Source organism: Xiphophorus hellerii, chromosome 18 (assembly GCF_003331165.1).
Source record: "Xiphophorus hellerii strain 12219 chromosome 18, Xiphophorus_hellerii-4.1, whole genome shotgun sequence".
Lineage (NCBI taxonomy): Eukaryota > Metazoa > Chordata > Actinopteri > Cyprinodontiformes > Poeciliidae > Xiphophorus > Xiphophorus hellerii.
Window position 1 is genome coordinate 4,690,767 of NC_045689.1, and position 13,486 is coordinate 4,704,252.

At 38.5% G+C, this 13,486-nt stretch overlaps 1 protein-coding gene across 1 annotated transcript; it reads left to right on the top strand.

Annotated features, from left to right (window-relative positions):
• The first annotated feature begins 6,742 nt into the window (after positions 1-6,742).
• Positions 6,743-12,973, top strand: ckmb (creatine kinase, muscle b). Its single transcript, XM_032544904.1, has 8 exons — positions 6,743-6,873; positions 8,120-8,229; positions 8,330-8,426; positions 8,579-8,733; positions 9,770-9,902; positions 9,977-10,148; positions 11,270-11,393; positions 12,704-12,973. Exons 2-8 carry the CDS (start codon positions 8,131-8,133, stop codon positions 12,956-12,958), a joined length of 1,035 nt encoding a protein of 344 aa, XP_032400795.1. The 5' UTR covers positions 6,743-6,873; positions 8,120-8,130; the 3' UTR covers positions 12,959-12,973.
• Positions 12,974-13,486: the final 513 nt, after the last annotated feature.

Sequence of the window (13,486 nt, forward strand, 5' to 3'; positions counted from 1 at the left end):
CCTCCTGAACCAAACTTTCTTTAAATTTGGTTTAGGGTCACACAAATTGAATCGCTGACGTCTTACCCCTGCCAGGGAATTAATATTGATAGTATGTAATAATTAACTTTAACTGTAGGCAAAAACAAGCAAATCATGGTTTCCACTTTGCAATATAAAGATTTGGTGGTATGGAAAACTTTGCCTAGTGTTGCTGATTTGCATCATATCGTAATTTGTATTATTTTACTATGCATTATTGAAATGAAAAGTCTTAAGTTGTGCACTGATCTTTAGCTCTACAGTTTAAACTTGATATGGAGCCTGTAAAACATCAGAGTAAGCCCATAAATATACCAGGTAATTTATCAGGTCATACAAGCCACATTAGGAGGATTTACTTGTGCACAACACTGCTTAAAAATAAAGACTAATGTCATCTGCAAACATAGTAACATACCAACTTCCTGATATCTTTTACCAGAATGTTGTTTATTAAATTCAGAGGCTGTGGTTAGCAGAATTTAGATCCATTTTACAAGGATGTGCAAATAGAAAACAAAAAGCAAGAGCAGCTGTCTACATTCCCCCAAAGTTATATTCCATCACAGTCTTCTTTGTCCTATTTAGTTTCACAGGGGGTGACAGGCCTTTCCAGCTATCAATGGACAACAGGCAGGGCAAACCCTAATTCATCACAGGGCCACCCTTCAAGAACAGATTCATTAAGCAGCTGTGGGGAGATACTTCAGCCTCTTCTTCAGCTATGCTATCAATATGGCTGAGAAAGTCTCGTGGTAGTAATGTTCTTCACGACAGCCTTAAGGTTATGTAACACGAGCTCTTAACGAAGAGGAACATGAAAGGAATATAAATCACCAAATATAATACAAGATATATTCTTTGGACCTTTTAGTGACCATCACCCCAGTGATCTGAGTCCAACCTCCTGCCTTTTCTTAGCTGCATCACTTGTTTCCACAACAAAACTCAAAAAATATGAATCTGATTAGAAATTAGGAATAAATGGAGAGTTAGAGGAAGGAAGGGGGGTCATGAAATGACCGCTGAGTCAATGCAATTCAATCGGAATAGCTGCCTTTGGAGGACCTGGACAGGCAACACTAAAGATAGAAGTCCACAGTTTGCCACTGAGATCCCCTTAGTGACCCCTCAGGACCAGCTCAGGTTTCATCATGAGCATCCCGCTGTCACCGTCACACGAACTCTAAATTATCACGCAACAACTATGAACTTGTTAATCCAGAGCTTAAGTGCTTAGAAAGGAGTCATCAGTTGCATAAATTGCTGAAGACATGAAGCATAATTATTATTTTCACCCAAAGGACTTGTCCCTCCTTGTGACAGTTGGCCATATAAAACGACTGTTAGTCATGCACTCCACAAATCTGGCCTCTATGGAAAAGCTATTCAAACTGTCTACAGTTTGAGAAAGAATGGACAATCACAGGTAGAAAACCTGTTAAAAGTTGGACCAGAGGTTCACCTTCCAGCAAGACAATGTCAATCAGACAGAGGTAAAATGGGATGTCTTAGATCAGAGTATAGAAAGCTGGAGTGACCTAATCAAATTCCACATTTTGTTTTTTTTTCCTCTTCACAATTATCTGCTAGTTTGGATTACTGTCACATTAAATCCAATTAAAACCTGTTGAAACCTATAGTTGAAATTTGACCAAATGAGAAAAATTTCCAGGGGTTTTAATATTGAATGTTTGTGGTTTCTGTTCATACTCACAACAAGCAATGCTAAGCAGTGCTAAAGGTTGTAGATTGTCTTCTGCCTTACAAGGCCAAAGTCTATTTGTTTCTGGCTAGCATTCATAGCTGACTACAACCGGTAGTTTCTCTTTGAATAAATTATTGCTTGACTGCACTAACTGGACTGACTAATAGGCAATTAAAAGGAATTCAGTGAAGATCTAAGAAGGATTACAGCTTTACCCATGTTGGGAAGGTTTGGTGCGTTGTCTCAAGAAGAACATACTCTAATGCCTTGTTTCCACTGACCAGTATGGGTCAGTATGGTTTGGTAAGTTATTTTGTCTGTTTTTATCATAAAAGCACTCTATACAACCAACTTGTATAGAGTTGGTTGTATAGGTGCCCTTCAGTTGTAGGTCCTTAGGATAATGGTGAAGCAGTGATAAAATGGTAAATGCCCTGTATTTGTGCAGTAATGTATCAAGTCCAGAGGACCCCAAAGAGCTTCACACTACATTCAGTCATTTATCCATTTATGTACAAATTCACACGCTAACAGGGACTGGATAGTAGCCACAGCTGTCCCGGTCCACACTGTCAGAAGTGAGGTTGTCATGCACTGGTGCCACCAGGCCCTCTGACCTTCACCAGCAGGCAAGGAAGGTGAGGTGTCTTACCCAAGGACACAACAACAGAGAGGGATGGAGCGGGGATCAAATCGGCAACCCAATAATTGTGGGACAAACTCCTACCATCGTTGCCACCTGACAGTATGGTACCATAATGGTATGGTACATTTAGGGTGGAGCAGTTGGGGTCACACAACAAGGTCCATTGTTTGAATGACGGAAAAATGTCACTACTTGCGTGAGATTTTAGTGCATCCCGTTTGTCGTTGCACTAGTATGATGCCACGTTAAGCATTTGGATTTAATATCACCTGCCCAGCAAGAGTCCAACTGGCGGTGGAAATGCAATTCTGAATACACCAGACCATGAGTAAGCCGCTTCTTCATTATCAAATCTCACTCTATCCAAGTTGTGTGGATCCATTGGCAGTGTGTTACTCACTATGTGGGCGTGAACAGGGGCAGAAACATAGGACCATGTGCAGGCTGGGAATCTGCAGGAACTGTGGTCAACGTTCCATTGATGTAATTTTGTGCCCTGGGGCGGCCAGTATTTCTAAAATCTCTCAGTGTTTGTAGCAGGTTGCCCCTTCGGTTCATGCTGTATACAGCCTTTGCACATACAGAGACATAAAACATTGGCTAATCAATGAAGGCAGTCTGCTGCCAATCAAATTGCTTGCTTGCATTACCCGGTTAGGCCCAGCTCACACAAGCCGGGCCAATAAATGCGGAAGGACCGCGCAGGATTTGGTAACAGAGACAAATCTGGCTGGGGTCAAGTAGGGAAGAACTGGTTAAAGAAACACCTGTGAAGAAGGGACTATAGTGTACCAGAAGGTACGGACCCATGATGTACTGCTCAGTGTAAACGAGGACTAAGATTATCATCAGTTGAAACAAGCCAACATGAGTACATGTCATTCGTATTTGCTTTAATTTTGGCAACAAATGAAAGAAGATTCAAACTATGAACCCCAGATGAAAGGACTGGTTAGGATGCATCATGCGTCAAGACGCAAGCTTGCTGCAAACAGGAAACTGCTGCAACATAATTGTTGAGTTTGAGGCTAAGAGAATATCAACCCAGAAAGATGCTGCTGTTGAATGAATGATCTTCATTCATTCAACAAAACCGTTACTTTTAGCACATAGTTTGCATCGCAGGTTGCTGTTTTTTATTGCAGATGTTATTTTGAGAACTATGAAACATCGGGTCTTCTTCGTTCCACTCATGTGAAGGTTTGCGTCTACTCATGTCCACACAGTTGTCTAACAAATGCCTAAGTCTATTTGTAGGCTCCTCCAACTGCTAGCATAATTTCTTGCTACTTTGGATCAGGACTTGCATGTCTGAAAGCGTCAACCGGGGTCAAAGATTAGGAATCCAAGGAGACTGTTCCCTATTGATCACTCGGAGTGTAAGATGTAGGAAGAAAGACCTTTAAATTCTCTGTTTTTCATTCATTGTCTTGCTGTTCTGTGTGAAAATTGGCTTTCTGTGTTGGTAAATTATCTTGGCAGCCAAAACAGTCAGTTGGTCCTGGCAGTACTTGAGTGTGAACTTGTTAATTCATGTTTCCTCCCTGCTCCCCGAGGCCCACGCTGTGAATGAGAACCTGCCATCGGACTCGATACCAACCAACCAAATATGGTTTTATGTAATACAGGGTGATCTCTGCAAAGTTACTCAAACTGCAATCCAGGAATTTCTTCTTAAAACACAAAATTACAGTCAAAACATGAAATGCTTACAAACTAATTTGATGTAAAACCCACAGATGCTACAGATTCTCGATGCATTCAATTCACTCGCCTAACAAGGAAGTGTTTAATTTATACCAATAAACTCATTTCAGCCTTCCTTTATTCATCTGTGTTGAATAAAGGAATGTTTTGCATTTTATTCTGAAAAGATTTGGGTAACTTAACATAAAGTCCCTGATTTATGTAACTGTTCCTGAGAGTCTGTCTCTGTGGGGCAGCTGCAGAGCTTTGGGCCTTTTTGGTTCTGCATTGGGGGGTTGCATATGTGTGTGTTTGGGGAGACAGGAGGTTGGTGCTGGGGTATTGAGTGACAGTCTAAACTGGGATACTGGACCAGTGCCACAAAGGTAAGTGAGCTGCAGAGCTAACTGGTCTGAATGGGCAGTGCATATCACATGTCTGTCAGTATGACCTTTAAGCTTTTAAGAGGGCGTGGCTGTTAAAGCATGCAATGCAGAGTGAAAATCGGAGTTTTAAATACATGGCTTGTTTTTGTTATTTTGACAGTTTTAGAGAAACATTTTGCATTTGATCTTAAATATGCTTTTTATTTTAAAAAGTTTCTCACTTTTTTTGAATGCAGTGATGCTTTTCTGGGCAAGTTTCTTAACACACTCACCAAACAACGTTGACAAAGCTGGACGACAAGGTGCTCCCAACTCCACGCAGGTCTTTTATTGTGCCAAAGTGCTCTTGGACACTTGACTGGTTCAAGTTTCAAACTAACAGCTGGCTCTAAGCACATGAGGTGCAGCTGACCCCTAACTGGGCATACCCTCTAATGCTGCCCCGTTGTTAGTTGTTATGGTAATCTGCATTCATTCATAGGAGACTGGAGCTCACACAGCCAGCCTCGTGCAGTGACATAGAAGGAGACTAATTTGGAAAGTCATGTCTGTGGATGGTCAGGATACAGCTGCGAAACTGGAGACTAGCGTTGATTTAGAGCAAAGAAGCTAAAGGAAGGAGTGACTGTGTGAATCCCTGCACTCCTGAACACAACACACCTATGCTAATTTCATGCAACAAACTTATGAATAAGCAAAAAATATATAAATTATACCTCTGTTTTTGGCTGTATGTCCTTTCCTGCACATTAAATGTATCTAAACATGTACTAGATATCTTCTATCATAAAGTTTTTACCATGCTTAGAACAAGGCAAGAAAATAGTTTTGCTACATAAAGTTAGATATCATCAGCATAGCATGTCACTTTAACATGTTTAAATGGTTTTGTTTATGTGGGAAGTAAAAAAAAACAGTTTGAACTTTTTAATGATCAGTTGCATAATCATTAGCTTCCACAATGTTTACTTAATTAAGCCAAAAAGTTGTGATAAATTCAACAAAAACATAGAAGTTTTGGATGTCTTAAAATCCAAATATTGCAACCTGTAGGGATTTCAGTCACATTGATAAAGTCTATAATATGATTAGTTATAGACTAATCTATTATATGATGAAGTATTCACAGCCACCAGTTGGTTTCAGATGATTGTGTTCTAGAAAACGGTCTATTAGTCAGACACAACAAAGATTTAACTATTTGCCCACAGTAATATGTTGGAAGGAGTCAAGGTAAGATTTTCAAACCAGTGGTGGGCACTGCTAACTAAAAACCTAGTCACACTAACCCCAAAACACTAATCATAAACATTAGCTCTGCTAACACTAGACATAGTATTTAGCATAGGCTAATGCTAAAGCCTCCCTGTATGATTGAGCTTCTTTCACTCATGTTTTCAGTTGTTTGGTTATTGAGTATCAACTCCTAAAACAATTTAGATCAATTAAAGCCACTGTTTGTTTATGTCAGTATTATATTTTTCCGTGTATCTCATGTGTTCATTTCTGGTCAGAACTTAGAATAAAAGTCTATTTTTAGTGGAGCCAAAGTCTGACTTTCAAACATTAAAACACCAAGGGTCAAGCATGACAGCGGGGATTCCCAATAAATTCAAACTTTTTTCTTAAAGCAATTGTTTAAACTCATAAAAAGGTTTTAAATCTTTGACATTTCTGCCAATGTTGAGTAGATGTAAACTGAATAAGAGGAATTTTTCCTTCTCTGATCTACCAAATATTTTGAACTTGCTATCACTATGCGTCACAACACAACATTTCATTCAAAGAACAGAGTCAAGGAACCTGAATTCAGAACATGCCGAGTAGCAGAGTCATACATGAACTGAAATCTAATCTGTTCTTGCTATCAGGATTATGTAATCAAAATTATTTTAACTTCTTAAAATGAATACGGAGTTCCAGTAACAAAGACACCAAGCAGAGTAAACTCTCCACAGGTCCAAACTTTTCAATCTTGAGTTAATATCAAAGTAAAATTTTGATTCTTGGTTTAAAATACTGTAAAGAACATTAGTTTATGTTCATAAAATAAAAATAACAGCTTAAGACACTTAAACTGAATGCATTTTGCATGAATCTGATGTGATTGTGTTCCCTTTGCTGATTTCTGAGCAGCAACCAGGAGGCAGAGGGTGAAAGGTTGGACCAGGCGCTCGCAGCTGTTGCCTCGCCTCTGCTCTCCAGCTCTGTGTGACGTTTGTTCTTGCCTTTTAGGAGCCCATCCATGCCCAGAAAAGCTGCTTCAACCAATGGAATGAGGGGACCCCAGACTCAGCCATCCAATAGTTACAGAGATCTGGGTATAAAGGCTTTAGTCCATCACCTGTCAGAGCTGGGCAACCCCTACATTGGGCGAACAGGATCTGATCCCAGGATTTGTTACTTCTTTCTTTTCTCCTAAGCAGGTAATAAAGTAGCAAACTGATATTTTTAGATGAAAATTAAGGTGTCGAGGATTTCAGCAATCATTTGGTCAAAACAAATTCCTTGCTTCTTCCTAATCTAGACGAAACAAATGGAAATAAACTATTTTTACTTAACTTCTAAAACTTTTTCTTTTGAAAGACTTGAGTCTTTTTTGCATAAAAAGTCAACCGTGCAATAGGAGAGTGTCATGCAAACAGTTGTGGCTATCCATCAGCTGCTGCTGACGCCTGCAGAACAGCACTAGGGTCCATCTCTGAATAGTTTAGGGAGCTTGATTTAGCCGTTGGAAGGTAAGGAGGCATCTGTGCGGCATGCATGCTTTGACCTTTTGGAGTACCGGGTCTCATGAGTCTGATGCACTTCCACAAGCTGACCTTACAGAGACTGTAGTTCAGACTATTAACTGATTGATTCTGCAGCTGCAACATCACAAGGTGCAGCCTTGCATTTAAAAAGTCGATGTGCAATGCGTGAAGGTCAACAGAGCACTGCAAAAACAAAATATTACCAAGTAATTTTGGTCTAGTCTTTAAAGCAATTAGCTGTATCACTTGAAATAAGACAAAACTAAGTTACAAGAAACCTGTCAACAAAAGATAGGAGTTTGTTTTAAGTAAATAATTATTTCTTAATATTGATGAAAAAGTTTTAGTTCCACTGGCAGATTATTTCACTTATAACAACACAGTTTTCCCATATTATAATTAAATGAATCTGCCAATGGATGTGGAATTTGTTCAATATTAAAGAATTATTTACTTAAAACAAGCTCCTATATCTTGCTGAAAAGTTACTTGTAAATTAGTTTGGTCTTATTTTAAGTGTACTAGGATATTTGCACTAGAAACTAAACCTAACTTACTTGGTAATATTTTGTGTTTTTGCAGAGAGAATAGGTTAAATATGGAAAAAAGGTGTTCAAAACTGATTGGTTTGGTTTTATTTAAAGTGCAAAACTAATCGCCGTGGTGCTATTTATAATCTAGCCTGTCTAGAAGAGACAGGTGGTGAGACATGCAGGCAGTAAGAGTCTCCGTCTCACTCCAGGACTCAAGGAAACGCATACACATTGTTTCCTTGACAGACTATATTTAAAATCTGACCATTTTATGTTGATATTTGAAGACTTTTCAACCGTTCCTTCTAATCACCAGAGTAACCAAAGCCTGCGCTTCCCTGCACATGAGATTCTTAGAAATTAAAACCTCCTCTCCACTTCCTCAGACAAAGTAAGAATGGCAGCCATGAAGAACTGCCACAACGACTACAAGATGAAGTTCTCCGTGGATGAGGAGTTCCCCGATCTCTCTCTGCACAACAACCACATGGCCAAGGTACGTCGTCATATTTAGCCTCAAAGATTAGCCTTTAAACAAAACTAGCTTCCAACAAAGGAAACGGAGTAGGTGAGGTATTTTGTGACATCTATTGCAGGTACTTACCAAGGACATCTATTCCAAGCTGAGGGGCAAATCCACCCCTAGTGGCTTCACCGTGGATGACGTCATCCAGACTGGTGTTGACAACCCAGGTAAGGACACAGTCGTCTGCAAAGAAACAAACACAACAGCAGATGTCACGTTCAAGACTTAGATTAACTGAAGCAAACATCTGAATAATCATCTTTAGCTTCAAAGATGGTTCCAGGAGGTTTTTCTAATTCTTCAGTATCGTTTCTGTAAGGTCACCCCTTCATCATGACCGTGGGCTGCGTCGCCGGAGACGAGGAGTCCTACGAGATCTTCAAGGAGCTGCTTGACCCCATCATCTCCGACCGTCATGGCGGATACAAGCCCACCGACAAGCACAAGACTGACCTGAACTTCGAGAACCTGAAGGTAAGAACTTGGGTTTAGCCATTTTGGGGGCAAGGGCCAAACTGACACAGTCATGGGGCCCTTCATTCAAATATGACATCATTTTTTCAACCCTTTATTTATCTTACCATAGTGAGTCTTTGATTTTAATTGGTTTACAATGCATCTTTTTTTTAGTAATTTGTCTAATTTATGATAAGATCATGTTTCCATCATCTGTAAGTATAAAAGTTACCAATTTGGGTACAAAAAGGTGCTGCCACCTAGTGGATGTTTCATTCCTGAATTCAAAATATCAGTATTTTACTTCACACTGGCTCAATTTAGCATATTGTTCAGAATAAAAACACAATTTTACCTTAAGTATTTAAAATGTTTAGTTATGCTTTAGATAGGCTTCTATATTTATCTACAATCTATAAATAAATGTGCACAACCTTTTAATAGTTTTTTTTACAGAAATGTATTTCTTTAGCTACCAAAATGTTAAACCCTGAACATGATTACTGCATTAACATGATTATAATAAATTATGATATATTGTGATTAAATGGTAGGGATGAGGAAAAAAGTTATAGGTACAAAATACTGTAAGAAAAGTATGAAATGTCAAAATGTTAGTATGTCAAATTTTTTAGTTATGCTTTTAAAGTTTTGCAAAACGTTCAATGCAGTTTCACTTTTGAAATGTTAGCATGTTTTTATTAAGTATTTCTTAAGTTATCTTGGCCTAAACTCTTTTAAAATCACATATTTATCACAAATTTAAGAGCAAAAATAATAATATATTATCTTATGAGGCCTCTAGTCTTACCTATTTATGTTTTTAGGATGCTTTTTGCACCTTTTATTACAGAAATGGCAAACAATACAACTTATAAAGTATGTTTAGGAGACCCGCTCAGTAGTTCTTTTGCTGAAGTCACTTCAACAAAATGTCGTAATTTTGTCCATTTTATTTTAGTAAAATTTTAATAAAAAACTTTTCAGAAACCTAAAAATGATGACAATTGAAGCAACAACAAAAAAAAATTGCCTCTCCTCTTTGCACCATCAGGGTGGTGACGACCTGGACCCCAACTACGTGCTGTCCAGCCGTGTGCGTACCGGCCGCAGCATCAAGGGGTTCACCCTGCCCCCCCACAACAGCCGTGGAGAGCGCAGAGGCATCGAGAAGCTGAGCATTGAAGGTGAGCTTCAAACTGACTCACATCCCCACCTTTACCTTCTCTCTCTGAATATTCTGACACCGTTCCCCCTCCAGCCCTGTCCACCCTGGACGGCGAATTCAAAGGAAAGTACTACCCCCTGGACGGCATGACCGACGCCGAGCAGGAGCAGCTGATCGCTGATCACTTCCTGTTTGACAAGCCAGTGTCCCCCCTGCTGACCTGCGCCGGCATGGCCCGCGACTGGCCCGACGGCAGGGGCATCTGGTGAGCAGAGCTGCAAATAACCATTATTTTAGTTATCAATTATTCTATCAATTAAGTGATTAATCGGATTGAAATATTGGCACATTCTGCAGCTATTTTGTACAGTTTTGGTTTCATTACAGCTTTGACTATGTTATTTCAGCAAATCATCTTTTTGTTAAGTCTGTATGCTCAACAAAAGATGAGTATGTTTTAGTTATCAATTATTCTAATGATTAATTGATTAATCGGATGGAAGTATTGGCACATTCTGCAGATACTTTGTACAATTTTGCCTTCATTACAGTTCTGACTGTGTTGTTCTTCCAGAAAATCCCCTTTTGTTGAGTCTGTATACTCCAGCTAACGATCAATCGATTACTAAATTAGTTGATCATTTCAATAATCAATTCATCACGATTAATCCAAATAATCACTTCAGAATCTGAACCAGAAGAAAGTAAAACAACGACTTAAGAAGTTTTGGGTAAAACATATTTACAAACAAAGATATTTTTTATTTTAAATGCAAAACGTAAGATTTTTTACAGTTTCGGCTTAATGACAGCTGTGAATGTGTTGTTTCAGAAAATTACCTTTTGTTGAGTCTGTATGCTCCAGTTAAAGATTAATTGGTTGCTAAATTAGTTGACAATTATTTCAATAATCGACTAATCATGATTAATTTGATTAATCGTTACAGAATTTGAACCAGGAGGAGCCAGAACTGCCACTTGAGAAGTTCTGGGTTGAACATATTTACAGACAAATTGTTGTTTTTGTATCTGAAATGCAAAATGTGTGTATTTCTGCACAGTTTCAGTTCAACTATTGCATTAAATGTCTTGTTCTTTCAGCAAATGGATATATGTTGAGTCTGTATACTCCAGTTAACAATTAATCAATTACTAACATTAGTTGACAATTATTTCAATAATCGATTAATCACGATTGATCCGATTAATCGTTTCAGCCCCACTGCTCTGATAAATCTTTATAGTAGTCAAACATCCTCTTTGTTCACCAAATAAGAAATTTCTGTTGCATCTTCTTGATCCACTTGGACTGAATCGCCTTATCAAAGTAGAAGCTCCAACTATTTTCTGTTGCACCTTGATTTGAATAATATTGTTATTCTTCAGGCACAACGACAACAAGACCTTCCTGGTCTGGGTGAACGAGGAGGATCACCTGCGCGTCATCTCCATGCAGAAGGGAGGCAACATGAAGGAGGTTTTCAGACGCTTCTGCGTCGGCCTGCAGAAGGTGAAACTCGCCTCATAAACCTCAGAGCTGCTCAGAAACAGACACATAACAGATCCAACTGACTTCTTAAAATACGTCAGATTTGCTGCAGCAGTCAGACTTCTGCTGTACTGATGAAGTGAAAGTCCTTAAAGTGGTCTTGATCGAGGCTTTCTGGAGTTTTAATTGGACTTTGGACATTTTTTAATACATATATTTGATATGTATGTAGATATACGCATTTTTTGACAACAGAAGAAAATTTCCCCTGGTAAGCAATGTATTTAATATAAAAAAATATTAAAAAGTTACACCTAGACCAGAAACTGCCAGCCGAACCAGATTGCTAATCTCAAATTAGCTGCCTTACAGTCCTAGACTGTTTTACAAAATATTTCTGTAGAGGGAGAAATTACACATCAGGGTGCATAAAAAATGCAACAACAAAAAAAAAAGTCTTGTTACATTTACAGGAATAACAGTATATATATGTGGAGAGGCACAAACATTTGTCCCTCCTTTTCTCAAATGGAGGATCACTTTATTATTTAGTATCAAATCATAAACATCTGAATATCAGAACATTTCACAGAGCATCACTTTAACATTAAAGTAATTCATCCTGAATGTGAACAATCTGTTTTTTCTGTTGTTTGTAAAATAATTAACAAATAATATGTGGAAGAAGTCCAATAGACCAACTATATTTAATATGAAATATTTAGTTAGGAAGCTAAATACATAAATATTTAGTTTCAATATCAATCTTTCATATTTAATAAATTAAATATGCATTTCATATTTAACATTTAATAAGTATTTGATTTAAAAATAAATATTTAGCTTTCACACTATATAATTAGTTCAGAACTAAATATGTATTTTCCAAATTAAACATTTAATTTCCAAACGAAGCAAGTGATTTTCAGACTAAATATTTAGCTTGGTCAATAACTATTTAATTCACCAAACTAAATATTTAGTTTAGAATTCTGACATTTATAAATGTATGAATAAAATGGTAAAAATATGAGTTTGAGAAATGAACAGCCACATTTTTTCAGGCTTAATAAACCAAATTAGTGCTGTTAAGTTTTTATTGTGTAACTTTACAAACGGTACCGAATGTGTTGTCAGGTACAAGGACTGGACCGATGGAAAGCATCCGGAAAATACTGAAAACTCATAAAACTGTTAACCAACACCACTTAAAATGGACACGGTGCTTGGAAGCAACGTGAACTTATTTTATGGATTAATAAAAATGAAACCAGCTGCATATGTTTAGGCAGTAATCAAGCCTTACTTCAGTTTCTCTTCATGTTGGTCAGATTGAGGAGATCTTCAAGAAGCACAACCACGGCTTCATGTGGAACGAGCATCTGGGCTACATCCTGACCTGCCCCTCCAACCTGGGCACCGGCCTGCGCGGCGGCGTGCACGTCAAGCTGCCCAAGCTCAGCACGCACGCCAAGTTCGAGGAGATCCTGACCAGGCTGCGTCTGCAGAAACGCGGCACAGGTGCGGCAACCGCTTCCTTTATTCTGCTGGGCGGAAGAACAGGTGTTACACCCAGAGGCGGCTAATAACGAGTAGTTATTTCTTTATAAAAAGAAAAAGCATCATCTTTACTTCGCTGTGCTTTTTACTTTTACGTGAGTAATTTTATGATGAAGTATTTCTACTCTTACTTGGGTACTCTGTCCACCTCTGGTTACATCATATTCTACGACTGCTGTATATTCTGACCGTAGGAGGCGCTGTTGTGTTTTTACTATCTACTTTGCCACACATGAGCGTCGAAAAAGAGTATTCTGCGCCAAAAACGTAGGGAGCGAAACAAATGCAGAACAAAAATAAAGAAAAATACATGGCCAGTTCTCCTCCTACACTGTATCGTCCAAAACTTTTTAATCTTTGATTGTCCCTTAATTTTTGTCTTTTTTATATACTTAATGAATTAATTGTTATTAAGGAGGAAAGTTAATAGGTTAGCTTAAATTTTGGAAAAAGCATGGCTCTCCTTTTCCTCCTGGATGCCCGGGTCCCGAGCGGATGTCGTCAACGGCCGGCAAGGAAACGGCAAGGCACGATGACGTCACAGAAATACAAAG